The following is a 22,624-nucleotide window of genomic DNA, read 5'->3' as shown; positions in this document are numbered from 1 at the left end:
TCCCCCTCATCATTAATAACTTGGTAAATATGATACTATTATAAAGTCATGCTAGAATTAAAATATTACTTATAAAAATAAGATTACTTCTAAAATAAGACCTGTTGTTAACATCTGTTTTGCCCCAGATGAGTTGCAAATCACCAAAAAGGGGGCAATAAGAACTTTGGCGTCTTGTAGGTAAGGGTCAGGGCTTCCATAAAATTGGGTTGTAGGATGTGTAGTCTCCTCACTTTGAAACAGAGGTATTGAATAGGTAATTACTAAGGTCATTTATATATTGAAAATTGTTTGATTCTGAGAGAGAAAACATTTATTTGTTCTATTATTTGGTTAATACATATGTGGAGAGGATATTTAATCACAAGCCTTGAGACTATCATTGCTTCTCACTGTTACTCATGACTAATATAATATAATCTTAGGCAAGAACTTTTTGGAATCCTCCCCCAAGGATGGATATATATATAAATTGATTTCTAGAGAGAGAGGAAAGGGAGGGGGGAGAAAGAAACATCAATCTCTTGCCTCCCGTACTCACACCCTGCCCGGGAACCAAACCCACAAACTTTGGTGTATGGGACGATGCTCCAACCAACTAAACTACCCAGCCAGGGCTCAGAAACTTTTGAGTTGAGGAAAACTAAGCTTGTAATTCAAGATAAATCAAGGTTAAGTGAAGGAAGAGTACAATATTGCTAAGAGTCTAGAAGATTTCAGAATTCTGTTCCTAGCACAAACTCAACAAATATTGATTCTTTGCTGAGGATTTTATAAAGGTGTTAATAATTTTTAACAGAGAGTAGTTAATTAATGAACTTTACTTTAGTAAGAAATTAAACCTGCCACATTTTGCTGTAGTTCATTAGGTTCATTCATAATTGGAGAACATTTGAGATAATTAAAATGTCTAACAAGATTTTGCTTTTTTATTTTTTTAGAACTGTTACTTTGGCTTATATAAATATTGGCCTCATATATCTGCTGCAGTTGGATAACTACACTGAAGCCGTGAGATATTTTTCTGAGGCTCTTAAACTTGATCCTTCATATATTCAAAGCTATATTTGTCGAGCTGAAGCTTATCATAAGGTATTTAAGGTTTGAGAACCTTGATTTTTTTAAAAGTATTAATTTTCTGGGTATTCAATATAACTTAAAGTATATTAATGTATTCTTTTTTAGCTAATTACAGAGGCTAATGCATTTATAAGCAATAAATATTAAGTAGCTATAGTTCACTGTAATTTCCCAGTTATAAAGCCTGTATTGATGAGGTGTGAATTTTTGTCTTTCATTTTCTTTTTTAAAAAATTTCTGTTTCTTTCTAATTACAAAAGCAACATATATTTATTGCATATAATAATTTTATTTGCATATAATTAAATTTAAAACTATCTCTCATTTTATTCTCTAGGGATTACTGCTATTAACATTTTGGAGTCTATCAGTTTTGTGCGTGGTGTGTGTGTGTGTGTGTCTTGGTGAGTAGGTGGGTTCGTAAAATGGAATTTGTGCATAAAATGGGATCCTATTCATTCATACTTTCCCTTAGATTTTGTTTTAATTTATAACTAATTTGAATTTAAAAATGTATTATGTCCTTTGTATAACAAATTCAAACAATACAATAAACAGGAAGTCAGCTGACCCCAACTAAACCTGATTTTTCAGAGAGAAACACTGCACTATTGTCTCTCTCTTTCAAAATAGATATCTCTTTCCACGACTCCACCAACTAACGCCCTACCCAAGACCCTGTCATTTCTCATCAGGATTACTGCAGGAGTCTTCTGGTCTTCTTCTTCTGTTCTTCACTCATTTTTGATGAATTTTCAATGCAGCAGCTATAATGATCCTGTTAAAACATGTCAGTTCTTTGCCCTAAACCTTTCAAAAGCTTCCCTTTGCACTCAGAATATAAGTCAAATCCTGCAAGAGCCAAAGGTTTACAAGAGCCCACATGAATGAGCTCATTACCTTTCTGCCCTGGTCCCCTGCGAGTCCTCTAGTCACACAGGATAGACTAGGTTATGCTGTGGTTGGTGAGAGTGAGGAGCCACAGAAACAAAACAAAACACCACCCTACAAAAAACAAAACAAAACAAAAACCCACTTCAAAAATCACAGTATTAAAATAACAAAGGGTTTTTTTGTTTGTTTGTTTCCCCTTTTCTTTTTTTTTACTCACACTGCCTGTCCAGGGAGAATTGGTTAGAGGCTCTGTTCTCCACTGTCTACATCTCAGGACCCAGTGTGACTAGAGTCCCATTCCTGAAAGTTCTTACCTTCCTGACAACAGAGGTAGAAGACCTGGGGCAGTTTAGATTTAGTATGGTCCCTGGGGAAAGTTTGTTCTTGACTCCTGCTGGGGAAGGGATGGACATACTTGTGGCGTGTGGTCCTTTTGCTTAACTGCATGTTGTCGGAGCTGAGGGCTTCTGGAATTTCCTTTGAGTGCAGTTAGAAACCAAAGCCCCAGCATAATGTCAGGGTATAAAGACATGTATTCACCACCAAACCGTTATTATATGAAATGATGAAGGGTCTTTTTGAAGAAAAAGATAAAATATATGAACAAACAAAATGGCAATGAATACATATCTATCAACAATGGAATCTACAAACAAAATGAACAGGTAGAACAGAAACATTCTCATAGATACAGAGAACATTTTGTTGGTTGCCAGATGGAAGGGGGGTAGGGGGAATGGGTGAAAAAGGTGAAGGGATTAAGAAGTACAAATTCATTGCTAGACTGACAAACCTCAAAGGGAAAGGGGTTGGGGGGTGGGAAGAGATAAACCAAAGAACTTATATGCATAACCAATGGACACAGACAATAGTGTGGGAAAAGGCGGGAGGGGGGCGGGACTGGGGAGGAGGGGGTCAATGGGGGAAAATGTGGAACATTTGTAATACATTTTACATTCAACAATAAAGATTAAAAAAAAAAAAGACATGTATTCAAAGACGTATTGTTCTGAGGAGGCAAAAATCTCTGCATAGTAATGAATAAATTGTGTTGTAGTCACACACAGAATATTATGTAGGCAATAAAAAATAATTAGAACTATATCATATGGCATTGGAAGAAAACTAGGTTTGGGTAGTAGGCATGCAATGTAATATACAGATGATATATTATAGACTTGTACAGGTGAAACTTATTTAAAGTTATTAACCAATGTTACATCAATATATTTTATTTTAAAAAGAACAATATCAGCTGACTGGTATAAGAAAAGCAAGATTCAGAAAGGAATGTAAAGCGTGTACAATATTATTCCATGTAAATAAAACAACAACAAATCAAGCCATGTGTGTGTATATAGAAGACATATGCCTATTGTGCGCGTTCAGCCTCTAGGGTGAATCTAATCTAAGGCTGTCTGGACAAGTCCAACCCCAGGACAGATCGTAAAGATCAAAGAGTGAACCTCTATGTTTCCCAACTGCACAGATGTTTACGGGTGGAACAGACATATGAATAGGTGATTTAAAAATTACACCAACCGGAGTGAGGTCATCTTGAGAAGCAACAGGCCGGAAGTTGCACAGAAATTCTCAAGTTGATTTAAACACATCTCAAACTCTCTCTCTCCTTTTGGGTTCCTTCTTTGGACTTCAGCCCTTCTTTCCTCCAAACAGTTTGTATCATTCTAACAGGTACTGTCTACTTTCATGCACAGATTAGTGTGTTCTCCTCTTTGCATCACCAGGTCAGCACAGTAAGAGGAGTCGTTGGTTGCCCAGGTTCATTTTGTTGAGGTTTGTGTAGTCTTTTTGTAATATTCCCATGATAGTAAGTTTTTGTCTTAAATTTGTACAGATTCAGATGACGATTCTCTGACCAGTAGTAAGGAATAATCGATGTTTACATTGTTTATATTGATTTTAAGCAGGCATTTTTTTATTATTATTATTATTTTTTCTTTAAATATCCTCATCCGAGGATGTTTTTCCATTTATCTTCAGATAGAGTGGGAGGGAGAGAGTGAGAGAGAAACATGCATGTGAGAGGGACACATCAATTGGTTCCCTCCCGCATGACCCCAACCAGGGCTGGGACCAAACCACAACCAAGGTTTGTGCCCTTGACCAGAATCGAACCTATGACTCTTTGGTCCACAGGCTGACGCTCTAACTGCTGAGCCAAACTGGCCAGGGCTTTTTTTCTTATGTTTATAGTTTGTTTTATTCATTTATTTACTTATTAAGTGCAAACCTGTTTGTTCTCCATAATTTTTAAGTGGAATGGACATTTGTAAAAAATATGTTTTTATTGATTATTTTAGAGAGAGAGGAAGGAAGAGAGAGATAAAACATCAATGTGAGAGAAAAACATTGATTGGCTGCCTCTTGCATACCCTCCCGCCCCCCGGGGATCTAGCCGGCAATCCAGGCATGTGCCCTGACCAGGAATCGATCCGGGACCTCTCAGTCCATGGGACAATGCTCAATCCACTGAGCCACACTGGCCGGGCAAGTGGAATAGACTCTTATTTTAAATTTTACCCTCCTTTGCATGCTGGTTTATTTACTAACATGAATAACGTTTGGTGGAAAAGGTATTGTGGATGAGGGAGAAAAACTGAACAGCTAAACAAAAAGGGAAAATAAACCAGAATATATGATATACCTACATGTATATGTGGGTATGTAAAAAAATTCTTCAAAATTAAAGATAAATGGTTTAAAAAACCAAGACTCCATCACAAACTTTTCTTTTTACTTCTTTGTATCACATTTGCTATCATAATTCTTAAGAAAAATATGTTAGGAGACGTTTCTGTAAAATATCTGTATTGAAGGATGAGAGGAGATAAACATCAGAAAGGAAGCAATAAGTGTTATTATGAGCTAAGTTTCTTTTTATAAATCAACAGATGCATAAGTTGAAAAAGGCAGTAAGAGAGTTATCTTGTGCTATTCACCTTCAGCCAGATGGAATCCAGTTATATATAATAAGGTATGGGCATAGAAATACAATTATTCAAGTTCTCTCTTGATCCTTCCAGCATCCTTGTTTTACATTTAATCTCCCAACACAGCCATCTCCCAACCACCAAATTAGACATAGTTATTGTTTTAAACTTCAAGATCACTTATAAGACAACCAGATCTTTGCTCTGTCCTTGCATCAAAATACAACTGTTCCGAGTTTTAAGTTCTTTGAGGCCTCTCTAGATGACTGGTTATATAGTTATCACATAGCTCATGAAAGTAAGCTAACATATTTTGAACAGTTGTTTGATTGTGTCCACAGAGGTGCCCATTGTACACCTCAGCTAAGTCAGTGAAAAAAGAAATAAGAAGTGACACATTGGATTGTATTTCAAATGCCATAGAGCTTTCTATAAAGAGATCTATTGCAAGTTATGAGTTATCACCATGAAAAATATGTCATAGTCTCTCACATGGGAAATGGACTTATAGACATGGGACAATGGACTAAAACAATGCTTTCTGATAATGGCTTTTTTGTGTTTGTTTTTAAACTCTTGAACCACATTTTAACAATTTATCTAAATACTTTTCCACTTTTATGTCCCTTAAACTGTGTTGATCTTTAAGTAACTTCTCAGCAACAGAGTTTAACGTTTTAAATACAGATCATAGCCAAAAGATTTGAGTTTTTCCTTTCAGCTTTATAGTCCCTAAATTGTTTTTCCATCACATTTCCAAGCTAATCAGTCCATTTAGACTACATAAAATATTTATAATTTTCACATTGTTTTTATCATACATATGTAAGTATAAATAAATATATTATCATTGCAAATTTTTAAGTAACTGGTTATAAGGAACTTTTTTGTGGAAAAATTATTTTTAACTGCTTAGAATGAAAAAGGTATTATTTCTTCTAGGGGACAATATCTTCTTCAGATGAAATGTTATGATCTTGCAAAGTTCACTATTTATCAAGTAGCAGAAATGAACAAAGGTAAATATAATTAATGCAAAATTATAATTGTCTTAACTTAAAAGTAAACACCTCTTAAAATTTTTTATTCGATTTGCAATAGCTATATATAGATAACTGGAAGGGTTCACTTGAAAGTCAAAGTTAGATTTTAAAATTTTAAAACTTCCATTTCCTTTGTACATATCAATTAGTAAAATACTTCAGAACAGTGACGTGTGAGAGAGATTATTATAGGAAATACCAGGCTTACACTTTTGTTTATTTTTTTTGGTTGTGTTGGAATGTCTTATTGTTTGTTGGTAGTAAATAGATTTCAGTATCATATTGATTTGTTAATTCATATGAAAAGATAGATCGAGTTACTTGAATTCCTCAAAATATTGCATATATTCTAAATCTTAGATACTTGGCAAAGGTATTGATAAACATTGCTTTCCTTTTAGGTCTCATTGAATTGAGTCCTATACAGCAAGCTCTCATTTATTCATTTTGCGAAAACCATGACAAGGCCATTCAGGTCTTGGATAGGGCCACTTTGAGTAGACCTGAGATCACCATGATTACTCTGTTGGCAAAAGCCCTAATGAAGGCCAAGAGAAACAAGGTACAAAGTTTTGAGTAATATTTATGAAACCTATTAATGGAATTCTTTTATATTTTGCTTAGAATGACTACTTACATATCCTTTTACAAAACTAAGTTACATCATTTATTTGTTGATTCTTCTGTTAATTAACATTTGGGTTGTTTCGTTTTATTTCTTTTAAGAGTGGGGCTACTATAAATATTCTTTTTTATGTCTTCTGTTAACATGTGGAGTAGTTTTCCAGGATATCCCAGAATTTTCTTGGAGTGAAATTGTTGGTATATAGAGAATGTGAATGTCTAACTTTCAGTATAACGGCATTGTGCCACAAGGTTGTATCGGTTTATCTCCACATCTGCAGTACGAGTGTCCTGCTAATCTGCATCTTCTACAATAATTGGTGTTGTCAGACTTTATTTTTGTCAATTTGGACGATAAAGTCCAATGGCTTCTTGTGGTCTTAATTCACATTTCTCAGTTTGAGCTCAGGTTGAACATCTTCTTATATGTTTATGAGCCACTCATATTTCCTATTCTATACATTTTCTATATGCACTTTTTGTGTTTTTCATATCAATTTTAGGCATTTTAAAACTAAGCTCTGTTACTAATTATTGGTTGGTTATATGTACGGTACATATCTTCTTGCCGTTTATGACTGTCTCTTAATTATTTGTGTGGTGCTGGGTAGAGGGCACAGCTTCAGTTAGCTCTGAAAAGAAGAAAGGACACCAAGGACAGGAGAGAAAAAAATGGAAATGGAGGAAGGTATAGCTACACGAAAAGTTAAAAGGAGGGAAATTGAGGTGATGATTTTTCCTATATCAGGGTCAAGTACTGAGTGTGAGATTAGAAGGATGGATGTTGAGGTGGGATGTAAACGTGGAAAAAATGCCAACTTACTTAAATTGGACACTTTACATATCCAAATTAAATCTCTCCCTCCCTCCCTCCCTCCCTCCCTCTCTCTCTCTCTCTCTTTTTCTTTCTTTCTTTCCTCACCTGAGGATATTTTTTCATTTATCTTCAGATAGAGTGGAAGAGAGAGAGAGAAACATCGATATGAGAGAGACACATTAACTGGCTGCCTCCCGCACGCCCCAACCAGGGCCGGACACTGAACTGCAATCGAGGTATGTGCCCTTGACAGAAATCAAACCCGCGACTCTGGTGAATGGACGGACGCTCTAACCACTGAGCAAAACTGACCAAGGCAAATCTCATTGTTTCTTTAGCAATTTAATAGAATTAAGAAAATGGGCTAAAGAGTCACAAGTATTTATGTTTCTATATAAATGTGTATATTGATTAGCTAATTTTGAAAGGGCATTTCTATTTGAAAATTTTAATTTTTTTTCATTAATGAGTTTCAATTATTTTGATTTAACTAGTTTAAATGGGTGTTTTTTTATGTTAGTTTATTTTCTAGTGTCAATAGAACTCTATTGAGAACACAGCAGGACAAAACAAAGGTTGATTAAAACCACATCATATATATCATTGGAGATTTTTTTTCTACCTAAAAGCTGCCTAGTATTCCTTTCAGGAAAATTACTAGGAAATTGGTCATAAACTTGTCTATAAATTTAAGTTTAATTTAAGACTACAAGAAAATAATCTTTAGAATTTAGAAAGCGTGGTTCAGAAGTCCATGTGTGTAAGCCTGCTTCAGTGCCGGCTGGTAGCTAGGCTCCTGGTGGGACAGGGTGCCATCAGACAGGCTTGGTCCTCTTCTCGCTGTGGACCCTCAAGACCTGTGTGGGAACTTGGCTGTGTGCTCACGATTCCTTTGAACATTTAAGGCTGTCATGTTACGAAATAGTAGAAAGAAACATCTCAACCCTATCCCTCCTTTATTTTTGTAGGAAGCTATGAGGATGTTTAAAAAGGCTTTGGATGTCTTTTCTCATTCCGATAAAGGACCAAACGACTTGGAGGCATCAGTGGACTGTCTGTATAACTTGGGTCTTTGTTACATGGATGAAGGCAACTTACAAATGGTATTTTGTGTATTTAGGAACATAAGTTATTTGTGATTTTAGAAATTGCTTGCATTTAGTTTGATTTCTGAAGGCTACCTATACAGGTAGTGACCAATACAGTAGACCAAAGCTTCACACAAAACATGGTCAGTGTGCACCTTGCATCACCAATCTCATTGTTTTATTTCTCCAACACATTTTATTTGATGCTTATTTGTCAACAATATTCTAAAGACTAATGTGTGTTTCTCACCTAAACAATAAATCTAACTGTAAGAATTTATTATAGCAAAATAACTTCAATTAATATAAATTTACTTATTAAATTGTAAATACTTTAAATTGAGTGGTTCATTCTAATGTAGAATAAGTGGAAAATGATTAGGACACCAGTTTTTCTTAATGACAACTGAAAATTCCTATCAGATTGAAACTGGTTATTTAGATGTCCAGACTCATTGAAAACCAGTTGATTCCATTTTTATATACTCAGCTAGTATTTGGCTATTTTACACAATTCTCCATTTCAAAATTGTCAATGATATGATAAATATATAAAATAACTGATATTTTCCAATGGCTAATGTTGGATATTCCACAGCTGTATCTCTTTACACACACACACACACACACACACACACACATGCACACGCCATTCCTGTCCTCATATTCATAGGAGTGGACAGTGTCTGAAATTTGCATCTTAAATCTTGAAACAGAATTGCACTTGATTAGTTGTTCCATTAAGAAATTCCAGTAAGTATAAGATTAATTACAAATGTTTTTCATGTTTTTAGTCCTTTTGGTCAACCAGAACAAACCTAGTTTTGCTTTACAATGTTGGAGAAAATGTTGGAGTTGTGTTGTTCTGAAGTTTCATAACTATGCATCTGCAATGGTTTGGGGGCCCTCCTGGAAAACAGATGTACTGGTTGTGATTTCTTTGAAGAAACACAGTATGAAAAATAATTATTAAAATTACCCCTGCAAAAGTATTATAATCTAACAACATGGATTATGTAGACATTAATCTGGGAGTCAGGGACCTGTAACTTATAATAAACCTGACTTGTTCATAAATATCACTTTTGTTTGCTCTACAAGATTCACTGGGGAAAATGTATTTAAAATGACTAAAAAAGATGGGAAATTTTTAACAATAGTTATATACAGTAATTTATTAACATTATAAACTAATAAATTCTACTCATTAAACAATTTGCTTTGTAACAATGTACTCTTCTAGGCATTTGAGTCTTTTACAAAAGCTGTGAGAACAAATCCTAATTTTGCAGAAGGCTTTTATCAGCGTGGGCTTTGTAAAGTAAAACTCCAAAAGGATAGCTCGATCCTGGATTTTAATCAGGCAATTAACCTCAAACCACAGCATTATGAGGTATTTAAATGAATACTTCCAGTGATTTAGAAAGTGTGTTATAGATTTCCTCAAACTACTAAATCCTTTATGTGTCATTGTTATTACTTAGCAACAATCAGTTACTTATACCTACTTTTCAGATAACTGTTTTGACAATGCATATATCTGTATTTCCTTTTGAATTAAAAATATTATTTCCAGCAGGGGTATTATATATGCAAACGCGTTTTGTAAATTGTGATGTATGTAAATATTGTTAATATTTTAATGTATCGATTAATAATTATACTTTTATATACTACATTATTAATTTTATTTACTTCTTGTTTTGTATCACATTTATTTCTTACTTTTAAGAGACTAGAAGGACAACATAAAATTAAATAGGTGAAGTTGTATTGGATTCTAATTTTAAAAGTCTATGAATTTTAAATATGGACCAAATATTGATGTTTTTAGGGAAATACTATTAATTTTCTTAGATATATTATGGTAGTATGACTGTACAAGAGCATGTCTTATTCCCAAGAGAAGCACACTGGAGACTAGGGGTAAATTGTTATGATGTCCGTAACCCATTTTTAAATATTTCAGGGGAAAATAGATACAACAAATATTGCAAATATATTAATAATAATTTCATCTAGGTGGTAGGCATATGGATGTTCATTGTATTATTCTTTCAGTCATTCTGTATGTTTGAATTTTTTTCTAATAACAGAGTGGAGAAAGACTACCTTTTATACCATCTTTGGGTGGCATAGATTGGTCCAAACTACCATATATTTGGGTAGAATTGATACTTTTACTGTAACACCCATTCCCAATTTCCCCCTCTTTTTCTGAAAAGGCATATTTAAGCCGAGTAGCCTTCTATGGCTTGAAAGGCAGATACTCCAAAGCAATCTTAAACTGTAATGAAGCCATAAAAATTTATCCTCAGAGTGTGCGAGCTTACATCTACCGAGGAGTTATGAAATACTACAGCAAGGTAGGGACTTTCCTGCCTTGTTCATGGGGAGTTTAGGGTGGGCGGATTCCAGATGCCAGGAGGGACTCACTTGCTTTTCTCTCTGTGAGAGAAGACTCACCCCTGTGTTATGAGCAGAGCTACTGAGAACACCTTACACTTTCACAGTACGTCAAAAGGGTTACAAAACAGTGATTTTTTTTTGACATTTACATTTTAAATAGCACTTCTTATTTAGAAAGTAGTATATTATTCATTTGGAAAATACAGAGAGGGAATAAAGAAGACTAAAATCACCTATTCTCTCACCATCAATTGAAAATTTCTGAGAGCATTTTGGGGTGTTTGCATTGTCTTTTTTTCTAATAATATATGGTATATGTTTTCCAAAATTGGGGTTATGCTACTTATATAATTTGTGTTGTGCCCTGCTTCTAACACTTAACCTTTGAAGATAGCATTAAAAAAAATTTTTTTTTCTTTATTGATTTTAGAGAGAGAGGAAGGGAGAGGGAGAGAGAGATAGAGACATTGATGAGAGAGAACATCAATTAGCCATCTCCTGCATGCGCCCCACTGGGGATCGGGCCCACAACCTGAGCATGTGTCCTGACCAGGAATCAAACTGGCAACCTCTTGGTGCATGGGTCAACACTCAGCCACTGAGCCACACCAACCGGACTGAAGATACCATTTTTAACGACTGAATAATATTGCATCTTAGTTGTTTTGTTGTTTTTTTTACCACTTGATTGTTGAAAATTTGGGTTTAAAAATTTTTAAGTTATTTTAGACAATACAGGTATACACACCAAAAACAGTCGCTGCTTGAGTTTCCAGTTGATTCCTAAAGGGAAGTCACCGGGTCAGAGGGAGTGTGTAGCAGCATTGATATCTGACACGACACGGGATTCTTTATTTTTCTCTACTTTTCTTTTGTAACCTTTCTTTGTAGCTATTTCATATGAAATATTTTGCAAATAATACCTTAAAGCAAAGGTAAGACCTTGTATTATGTGTTAATTCCATGAAAATTACTATCTATAGAAATGGATGATCTGAGGTATCAGAGAAGCATCAACGAGGAAGCAAAAGAGAGCGAGGGTAGAAAACGTGACAATTATGTGGTACGATGGTGTGAGTGGCAGGAGCAAGCAAGCGCTTGTGAATGTTGCTGGGGGACTATGACTTGCTTCTCTCTTACCAATAAGAAGTATAATTTTCTCCTTGCTGCATATCAACATGGGCAATAAGATAATCATCTAAATTAAAGTTCTTTATATTGAATTTTATTTCCAAGTAACAGAATCTTTAATAATAATTACTGCAAAGAGATCTTCTTAATTAACTCTGTGAAAGATGAGCTTGATCATCTTCATATCACAGATGCTACACAGTGTTCCAAAAACTCTGACGGAATCAAGCACTAATTTTACAATTAAATTTCAGTCCATTATGACTAACCCTTCTCACTTAATTATTTTTTTCTTTGTAGACTTATAAGCTAGCAGTTGCAGATTTAACTACAGCCATCAACATGGACAAAAATAGTTATATAGCATTTTACAACAGAGCATTGTGTTACGCCAAGATGAGTGAAATTCAAATGGTAAGATGGCCATTTTAATAAACAAAATGTTAAAGCACCTGTAAACACATGTAAAGCATATGTAAGATATTTTCTTATTATTTCTGTTGTAGTTTTGAAAAATAATTCTTCTGGAATTACACACACGCCACACACACACACACACACACACACACACACACGCTACACACGCTACACACACACACACAACCTGAGAAACCAAAGAACCATTTCAAAGTATAGTTCATTTCTTTGTTAGTGCTCACCAAATTTCCTTGTACAGTCTCAGCAATGTCAAATAAAAAATTGATTTTACAAGGCTTACATAAGCATTTAAAGGCATATATAAATTAAAATACATTACACAATTCTCATTAGAGTAAATGTTTCTATTGATGCACTGTGTGCAAAATTTTTAAGCCGTGGTCATTAGCAATATTGTTGCTTCAAAATCTCAACATCAGCTAGAACAGTTCGCTGAGGTATTTTTTACACAGGACTCAGACCACAGATGTAGCTGTTTCGAGTGATGGTTTTCAGCCCCAGGGACCAGTGACCAGAACTTCTTGTGCTTTTTGAAGGCCTACCTGGTGGCTGCAGCAAACCTTTCTCTCTCTCTATCCTCTCCAGCTTTTACCTGTGCAAGCCCTTTTTTATATTTTTTTAAATCTTACCCCTCTTATCCTTCTCTTTGTCAAATTGGTCCTTTTTCAATCAAGATTCCTCACTGGGAGGCATCTGGTCTGTGGTCTTCTTAGTGTTCTGTCCCCATCACTTGCTTCTTTCTCTGTTGTCCACTGATGTCCCCTCCCTGTTTCTATCCACTTCCACAGCGAATGAGCCATTCCTTTAAAAGACTACATCGCATTCCTGTTCTGGTTGGACATGCTCCCTCAATCTCCTTGAAATGTGGGCAGTTAAATCTGTTTAAAAACATTTAGAGATTTTGAAATTTATTTGCTGTGGAAGGGAAGTTGAGAAACATTGTTTCTATAGGAAGGTATATCGAATTCCTCTTAACCAGAGGATTAGGTTTCCTCCAGGAACCTTGGCAAGTGAGTAACTAATTTTTAACAAAGGAGTTAAGATTCTAGGACTAATTAAGGGATCATTTATCACAGTAACCTGCACAGTAGGTGTCTTTGATGGCTCCCTCCCCACCCCTACTCCTGCCTTTTCTGGGTAACTCAGAAACCACAAACAATGGGCTGGGTGGGGGCAAGGAACTCCCATTTTTGTTATCTCGGATATGTAACTGAGCCCACTGCTTTATGAACAGGAAAAATGAAAAACCACCTAAATAGAGACCTAACTGCTAGAATAAATCATATTGGCTATTTTAGAGCTGCCTTGTACCCAGCCCATTTCATCCAATCATTCATTTTCCAGAAGAGGAAATACAAGTAGGGAGAAGTTAGAAACATGTCCAAGTCACACAGGGAGTAAAGTCCTGTACTGGTGTTCACAGGTTTGTTTGCTTCTGGTTAACAGTCTTTAGGCGGCTTTGAAAAACATCTGACCTCTAGCACGTGGACCGGATGTCATTCAACAGGGTTACCTCCTCCCTTTATGGCTATCTCCACCTGTTTTACAGCATTCCTGCCAACACTACACTGAGAAAACCCAAGTGTCTTCCTGCGGGAAATGTACTTGGACATTCTCCCAAGATATGGTTTCATAAAAATTAAGAGCAGGTGAATTCTGGTTCTTATTCCCTTATGTTAATAAAAATAGTAACAGTTACCACTTAGGGCTTATTGTGTGGTAGGCACCAGGCTAAATGTTTTATCAATATATCACAGAATGAATTTTCACCACAATATGATGAATTATTGATATCCCAATTTTGCAGATGAGGAAACTGAAGCTTAGTGTTAAGTAACTTACTCAAGACTGAAAAGCTAGTACTAATAGCAGAGGCATGATACAAATCCTGCTCATTGACCTTTATGAGGCTCATTTTGTAGCTTTTGTTTCCTCTTGTGTCAAATATTCAGGGGCTGAATGGATCTCGAGGCATCTTACAGGTTTTATATTCTGTGATTCTATGACAGGAACAGTGCTAGCATTCTAGTTGTATTTTTATAAGTACTCTGAATTATTTCTACAACCCTGGCAATGTGTGTTAATAATTATGCCACAATGTACATATTGGATCTTTAAATGTCCAGGTCTTTTAGACAGCTGAGTGCCTAATCATGAAACACTAGAGGACCTGAGCAAATAGTAAGATATGATTTATTTGCATTTTCATTTAGCATGTGCTATGACATATGAGATTTGGCCCTTTTCTGATTAAATTATATAGCTCTTTTGGACAAGATGTTCAGTGCAAAAATGAATAAAGAGATTCAGCTCCAACACAAATTTGGGATGCTCCTGGTACCTGGTGCAGAGTAGATAACCAGTAAAAATTCCTCTGTTCAGTGAATGAAATAAAAAGATAAAAGTAATAGAGATTTTCTGAGTTGATTAATTCTCAACTGAGATTAATGTTTTTTAAAAAAACAAACAACCTTAGTATATCTATCAAAATATTTTGAAATCATTTTCCAACAAATGCTTATTTGTTAGTTTTATTACAACCCATTTTCATTGATTCATGATTTATTCTCTCAACAAAAATTTATTGACTGCCTATTATGTGCAGGTATGGTGCTGGTTACTGGCTTTACAAAGGTGGGGGGAAATGGATAAGCTCTTCCTCCATAAAACTTAGATTTCCATGACAAGTACAATAAGATACTAAAAAGAAATTAAATTTCACAAGGTAACAAGTGCTCAATAGCCATGTGGGGAACCTGCTGAGTCAGGGAAGCGTGTTGTCTGCCCCCTTCCCCCATACACAATAGTGATGCTCAGGATGATTCACAAAGAACACGTGAAGTACAACGACAGTCAAGCGCCACTTATTAAAAGGGAGCAGTATTCAAATATTTAGTTAAAGGGACCCTTTAGAACCAACAAATTATTATTTGGGACCATAAATTGTAAGTCAAATTAAGTACTAACTATGGAGTCCTAGTTTGGACATAAATACATTCTTCCTTGTCCAATGCAGTAAGACTCCAAAGAGCTGAATCTAGGTTATAAGTGATTCTTTTATTTTTAGGCATTGAAAGATTATGGAATTGTGCTTCTTCTTGATGCTGGAAAAACTGTGACATTAAATACCTTCATTAATCGTGCACTCGTCTATGTAGAACTAGAACAGTACAGTTGTGCATTAGAGGTAAGCTTCCTGTTCGCTTGTAAAAATGGACCCACTTGATTTTTCATGCTCACTTCTGAAAATAGTGAACAATTTTATTTTAATACTCAATGGCAATATTAATGAGCAATAACTCAACCTTAGCAAGAATTGTATTGCAATACTTTGAATGACTAATAGAATTTTTGTTTTTGTTTTGGGGAAAAAAAAAAGTGTATTTTTACTTTGTTTTGATTACAGGCAAATAGCCAATATATAAAAGAAAAAAAGTTTCTGATTTGATTGACTATCAAGACTATTACTTCCCCCAAGGGGTATCTGGCCTATACATATAATTTAATTATTTGGCAAATAAATGATTTATGTATTGTTTACTTTGCTGCTTGGTGTACTAACTCTTTCTCATTTACAATTTCATTCCCCATTGAAAATATATTGAAATAAATCTGTAGAGTTGAAAATAGCTTCACAAAATAGGCGACTGAGACTAGGCAGAATAGGCACTCAGAATCGCAATGGAAGGTAGCGTCGGCAATACAGCAGAACAGGTGGTTCAACATGCATTTCTTTATAGAAGAGTTAAACAAAACTTGCCATTCTCATTTTTATCTCATTTGTATTATTTTAAATTCGCTTTGGAATTAAGATTAAGAGATACAACGCAAATTAAACCAATTTGAAGTGTGCAGCTGAATAATGGTAGTTTTGCTTCTTTGTTTCGGAGGAACCTCAATAGAACATTGTATAATGGAGTGTTTCCTGCTTTTTTCAGGGGGGCTTGTGTTACTTTTCTCCTTCTGGAGTCATCTTTTGAGGTTCTGCCCCAAGGAATTGCTTGGTATTAAGGAAGTATTTGAGAAAACTTATTCTAGGCAATTTGCACTATGATGAGATGTAATTCCAAGAGTCGAACTCTTTTAAGTATGGGTTTTGAGACATACCATTTGGAATACCTCTGAGAGTGGGAGCTAAAGAACCTCTTTGTTTGGAGTAGGCAAGAAAGTTATGGAACACCAGGTAACAGTGTTGGGGGTAGAGAAGTGAGGAAAATGGGGATCGGCAGCAAAAGACCTCAGATGCAGGGCCAGTGTTGTCTACGTGGTAAGTACTTATTGAGAATTTAGCATCAACATACCAGGTTCTCAGCAATGATGCATAATTTATTATTGTAACTGATCGATGAGGAAGCTGATATTCAAAAGAGATTAGATAGTCTTTTAACCAGAAGTACTGGGGCAAGAATCAGATCTCACCTGATTGCAAATCTTATGTTCTTTCCCACAAAGTAGGTATTGGCGTTGGAATTGAAGATATGGAGATATATAAGACAGACTTCCAATCCTTGAGGAGTTCGTAGTCCAGTGGAAATCATTCTTGACCCCTCTCTTTCCTCACATCCTCCATCTAACTCATGAGCAATTCAGTCAGTTCTGCCATCAAAGCATATTTTGAAATCAGTCATTTCTCATTTTTGCCACTGATATCCTCGTAAGTCCTTCCTCACCCACCTTTCAGGAGCCTCCAACTGGCCTCTCTGCATCTGCTCTCGTCCCTCTCGCTACATGCTGTTCTCCAAGCACAGCAGACAGACCTCTCAAAAACATAAAGCAGATCAAGTTATTCCTCCACTTGGAACCCTCTCTCCAGTGCCTTAGCATGACACTGAGAATAACATCTGCACTCTTGGCTGTGGCCAACCAAGTCCCTTCAAGATCTGTCTGCTGCCCACTGATCTGACTTCATTGTCAAGCATTCTTTTCTGCACTCAAATCACTCCACTCGGGCATTTTGCTCTTCCTTGGAAATACCAGGCTCCCTGCCTGCCTCAGGGTCCTCACACAAGCTATTTTCTATGCACAGAGCACTTTTACTACTGATCTGTGGATGATTCATGCCCTTCTTTCATTTCAGGTTTCTCCTCAAATGTGGCCTGCCCAGTAAAAAACCAAAAATGTAGATTAATTAAAATGGAATATTAGAAAATAAAAATAATCCAAAATAAGACAGGGAAAACAAAGAAACAGAAAACAGAGGTGACCAGCAGAAAACAAATAAGATGGTAGATCTACATCCAACCATATTGGGAGTTACATTTAGAAATATTATAATGTTAAAATTAAACCTACTAATTCAACAACAAACTATAGATTATACCTGGCAAAGGCAAAAAGCATTAACCCTGTAAGGCTAGTTAGATGGGAGTTACATGTAATAGATGGTTTATAAAAAGACGAATTTAGATGAGAATGTCAGATCAGAATTTTTTTAAAGCCCTACTATATTCTGGCTACAAAAATCACACTTTAAATATATTGATATAAACAGGTAAGGTAAAAAGCTGGAGAAAATTTTCCCTGCAAACACTAATTAAGAGAAAAAAAATTGTCTTTATGTAAATAAAAATTAATTTAATTAGAAAATGAGAAAGAACCAATGAAGAAATAAATATAAGGCTGAATAATAGAAGGGCTGGATAAAGAAACAGGAGATAGTAGTCTTAACATATACCCAGGGAAAAAATTTTAGTGGGAATTATTGACCAACAGAGAAGTCAAGTAGGATGAATGCTGACAACATGTTAGTTAACTGATAGTTGTATGACCTTCGTAGGAATGCCTTGATCAGGAAGGAGAGCGCAGCACATAGACTGGCTTTGTTTAGGCAGTTAATGGTTAAGCTTGCTGAATTGAGAACATGTGTTTATCTCTTTGTCCTCTTGAAAACCTACTGGGAAGACAGTAAAGAAATAAAAAGATTAAAGATACTGGAGCCCTGGCAGGTTTGGCTCAGCGGTTAGAGCATCGGCCTGCGGTCCAGAGAGGCCCGGGTTTGGTGTCCACTAAGGGCATGTACCTCGGTTGCAGTTTGTCCCAGGCCCTGGTTGGGTCATGCGGAAGGCGGCCACTCGATGTGTCCCTTAAATGTCGATGTTTCTCTCTCTCTCTCTCTCTCTCTCTCTCTCTCTCTCTCTCTCTTCCTCTCTCTCCTTCCCGCTCTATCTGAACAAAATATGGAAGAATGTCCTCGGGTTAGGATAAAAAAAAGATACTGGAAAAAAAGATGTTCAGGTGTCTAAAACTACCATTCCACATTTTAATGCCTTCAAACTTAAATATGAATGGTAGTCAAGGATCCTACACTTGAGGGAAGTAAAATAGTAAAACAAATTGCTGTAGATATAAGGGTGGCGGGAGAAGAGGAGATGTATGTACGGAGTGATGGGTAAGATAGCAAAATTCTGTCCTTTGTGGGAAGTGAAACATGATACAATTCTCATGTTATTTTGAAATTTGAAGATAAATAGCAAAAGAAATAACAACAAGATGTAAAAACAATTGCCCTTGGGGAGTGGGACTCGGGGGTAAGGAGAGGTAGAACAGAGGTTGCTGTAAGCATTATACATTTTCTGGTTTTATTAGACCCTATACACTTTGTATATGGGTTACTTTGATAAAAATAAAAATAAATAAATAAAAAATGTTTTTAGATGCCATTTACAATGACAAAGTAAGATTGGCTTTAATTAAACAACACAAATAATAGAAGTTGATGGAATTGGGGGCTGTGGAGACTGAGTATTAACTATGCTTTCAAGGAAATTGGTAGTGACAGGAACTAGGAAGACGGGCCATGTGTAGTTGGCAGGCAGAGAGCCTTGTGGGAAGGCATATGAGGTAAGGGCGGAGAAATGAGGATTAAAAATATAGAATGTAGGAATATGATGGAGCAAGTTTCCAGAGACGGGAAGGAACAAGGTCAAGAGCCTAGCCTCTGACACAGAAAGAAAGTGTGGGTGAAGGGTCATACAAATAAACTCAGCAGTGGAGGGAATTCGCTTTGTGTATGAGTGAATGCCAGTGGTTTGTTTTTTATGATCCTCATATTAGAGAAAAATTTAATGTAGAAGGGAAAAATCATAAAAACATGCTGTTAGCTTTATTCTAAGTAATGCTAATGGTCATCATTTATGTCTATTGCTCTATGATTTTGTACATAGAGTCAGGTTGACTTTTGTAAGATTTATCTGATTACAAAGCTAAACTTGATATTCTCAGCTTTTTAAGTTCTTGATCCCTCCTCATAACTCCCAAAATAAGAAGTTTGTATTCAATCTCAATTTCACTTGTTTGCCTCCACTTTAAAACCATCTTCTTAGCCCCACCAGAGTGGCTCAGTTGGCTGAGTGTTATCCATACTGTGCACCTAAAGTTTGCCAGTTCAATTCCCAGTCAGGGCACACACCTGTGTTGTGTGTTTGATCACTGGTTGAGGCACGTACAGAAGGCAACCGATTAATGTCTCTCTCTGTCTGTCTATCTCTCTCTATCTCTCTCTCAGCCTGTCCTTGGGTAAAGATTAAAAATAATAATACTAAAAATATAAAACTGTACTCTTCGGGGAGCATATTTAATTAGATTTGATTAGACAATAGATTTTTTATTTTCTTCCAAATACTTTTTGGTATCAAAATATACTTCAGGAATCTAAGTGGGGATTCCACACCCAAAGATTGGTCTTTGACTAAAACCTTTCTCCCCTAATAGGATCTCATCGGCTCTGCTTGACTCTACTACTCCTGCTGCTACCCCCAATATTTGCAGAAAACTTTGTTCTACCCCCACAAGACAGCCAACTTCTTCCCACTGCTATAGCCAGGGAAGGTTTGTGGAAGGGGAATGAGGAAGAAGGAAAACAAGGAGGCAGAGGGAAAGGGAGACTATCTGTCATGGTTAGCTCCTCCCCTTCCTCCAGGGTGGACACCAGAAGTCTGACACTTGCCCTTTGAGGCTGTAGAGTGGGGGTGTCCTAGCCCGCAGGAAGGGAGTCTGGAGGGATTTCCCATTACCACTCCAGAGGAGGTTACAGCACTCTTCACTTTTTAGCTTGGTCACCTGAGGTTACAACCCAAACTTGCCCATGAAGATTTCTGCTGAAGCAGCAGTTTGGGGAAAAGCAGATCATTGCAGTTTACATGATATTTTGATATGTAGATATTTATTTAAATATCTGATTAATTTCAGTTTAGTGATGTTCTTGTTTTGCTTCATGTCTCAGACATTTTCATGGGACTTTGAAGAGTTCATGTGCTTCAGACACTGTGCCTCTGGTGCCGGATAGAGGCACGTGCAGACTTTTTATTCTCTTAACAGCAACCTCCTTCCCAGGGCCATTCAGGGCCATTTCAGCTATTTCCTAACTCAAACTCTTGGGGTTTTTCATTGCTCCCTCTCAGGAGGCTTCTAAGGTCTCTGGCCAAAATGATTCAGTTCTCCCCAGAAGTGTGAATTCCAAAGGTAGGAGCAGTTTTAGCTAATCCACAAAAAAGGCCCAATTAATGCCCTCATCTGGGCCTGGGTGTGTGTTTGCCCTATAATGTCAAAGTGTCTCTATAGGTAAATTTCCATTTCTATCAAGAAGGGCAAGTCTCTGGTGGTGTGCACTGAGGAAAAAAAAAAAAAAGCAAATGAGATACATCATTGCACATACCAGGGCCAAACCACAGGAAAAATAGAAACAGTAGCACAATGTTCTGAGAGAGTTTTCAGTTATCGGTTTCCTTTATTCCATCCATTCTCCCTAGATGTGAGACTAAAAGGAAAAAAAAAAAAAGAAGTTTGAAGAAGATATATATTTTAAGTTAAGTATGTTATATATATATACTATGTATATATATATATAAGTTTATTATATATATATAAGTTAAGTTAAAATATATATATATATTATGTTAAGTATATTCATGGTAAAACCAAAGTTAGAAGGAAGTTTAAGAAAGCAGGAAGGATAATGTTGCAAAATTAACGAAAATGTATAAAACTGTTTCAGGATTTTAAACAAGCTGCACTGCTAAGCAAGACTGATGTGAGCCTTTGTCAAGCTACTGCCATGTGCTATCACAGGTACAGGGTGTGATTTATGTTGAAGTGAAAACAGGTGGGACTATCTAATAATGATAACAGAAGAACAGAGAGAAAAATGTAGAAGTGTCAGGGGACAAAAAAATGCCTGTATAGCGGTGAGGATCACACCGATGTGTGTCATCAGCATCCTTCTACCTTCTAACAAAGTATTTGAACAGCGTCTGCAAGCAAATACCTGCATCGTGGCATTGGGTACTTACCCGACTCAAGCCCATTTACTGGGAAAGGACCTGGCTGATACGCAGAATAAACTCATGCACAGCTTGAAACATCTAAGACTAAAATCAAGTAATTAATGTTTTTCTAAAATGAAACTAACTTTAAAAAAGACTGTTTTCCTACAAGAGAGGGTGATATCGAAAATTAAATATTTTCAAACAAATTTTACATTTAGAAAACATAATTCTAAATCTAAAACTACTTAAAACAATACCAATGTATCTACAAAATACAAAAACACCTACAAAAACATATTATTGAAAACAATATTACCTGTTTCTGAGATTACTATAAGAATAAGTCAAGTTATAGGAGGGGAGAAGAGAATAGTTACATAGGCTAAAATACTGAAGATGATAAATAAACAAATAAAATTTGTTCTGAGATAATATTACGTAGATTTTGCTAACTATAATGTTTACATTTCTACACATACATTTGACATCTAAAAATTAGTTTTTAGCCCTGGCCAGTTTGGTTCAGCAATTGGAGCATTGGCCTGAGAACCAAAGGGATTCCCAGTCAAAGGCACATGCCTGGGTTGCAGGTTTGATATCTGGCCCTGGTCAAGGTCATGCAGGAGGCAACCAACTGATGTGTCTCTCTCACACTGATGTTTCTCTCTCTCCCTCTCTTCCTCCCTTCCATTCTATCTAAAAGTCAATGGGAAAATGTCCTCAGATGACTATTAACAAAAAAAATTAGTTTCTAGTCATTTTGCTTTTAAAAGTATAGAGATTCAGCATGTAAAGATTTATGTGAGATAAAAGGTATTTGGTTGAGTAATAGTTTATAGCACTATTTTTTTTAAGAGAGAAATAATAGCAATTAATTGGAGGG

General features: G+C 36.0%; 1 protein-coding gene across 1 annotated transcript in view; it reads left to right on the top strand.

The window, feature by feature from the left end:
- The window catches only part of TTC6 (tetratricopeptide repeat domain 6), a 242,117-nt gene that overhangs the window by 202,869 nt on the left and 16,624 nt on the right, over window positions 1-22,624 (top strand). The window contains exons 19-28 of the mRNA XM_036244812.1: window positions 942-1,092; window positions 4,890-4,972; window positions 5,871-5,947; window positions 6,373-6,533; window positions 8,381-8,515; window positions 9,744-9,893; window positions 10,726-10,866; window positions 12,341-12,454; window positions 15,546-15,665; window positions 21,471-21,544. Of these exons, the coding sequence (XP_036100705.1) occupies window positions 942-1,092; window positions 4,890-4,972; window positions 5,871-5,947; window positions 6,373-6,533; window positions 8,381-8,515; window positions 9,744-9,893; window positions 10,726-10,866; window positions 12,341-12,454; window positions 15,546-15,665; window positions 21,471-21,544 (1,206 nt within the window). The remainder of the gene's footprint in view (window positions 1-941; window positions 1,093-4,889; window positions 4,973-5,870; window positions 5,948-6,372; window positions 6,534-8,380; window positions 8,516-9,743; window positions 9,894-10,725; window positions 10,867-12,340; window positions 12,455-15,545; window positions 15,666-21,470; window positions 21,545-22,624) is intronic.

The sequence above is a fragment of the Molossus molossus genome, unplaced genomic scaffold (genome assembly GCF_014108415.1).
Source record: "Molossus molossus isolate mMolMol1 unplaced genomic scaffold, mMolMol1.p scaffold_m16_p_1, whole genome shotgun sequence".
NCBI classification, from domain to species: domain Eukaryota; kingdom Metazoa; phylum Chordata; class Mammalia; order Chiroptera; family Molossidae; genus Molossus; species Molossus molossus.
This window is presented reverse-complemented; position numbering and strand designations above follow the sequence as displayed.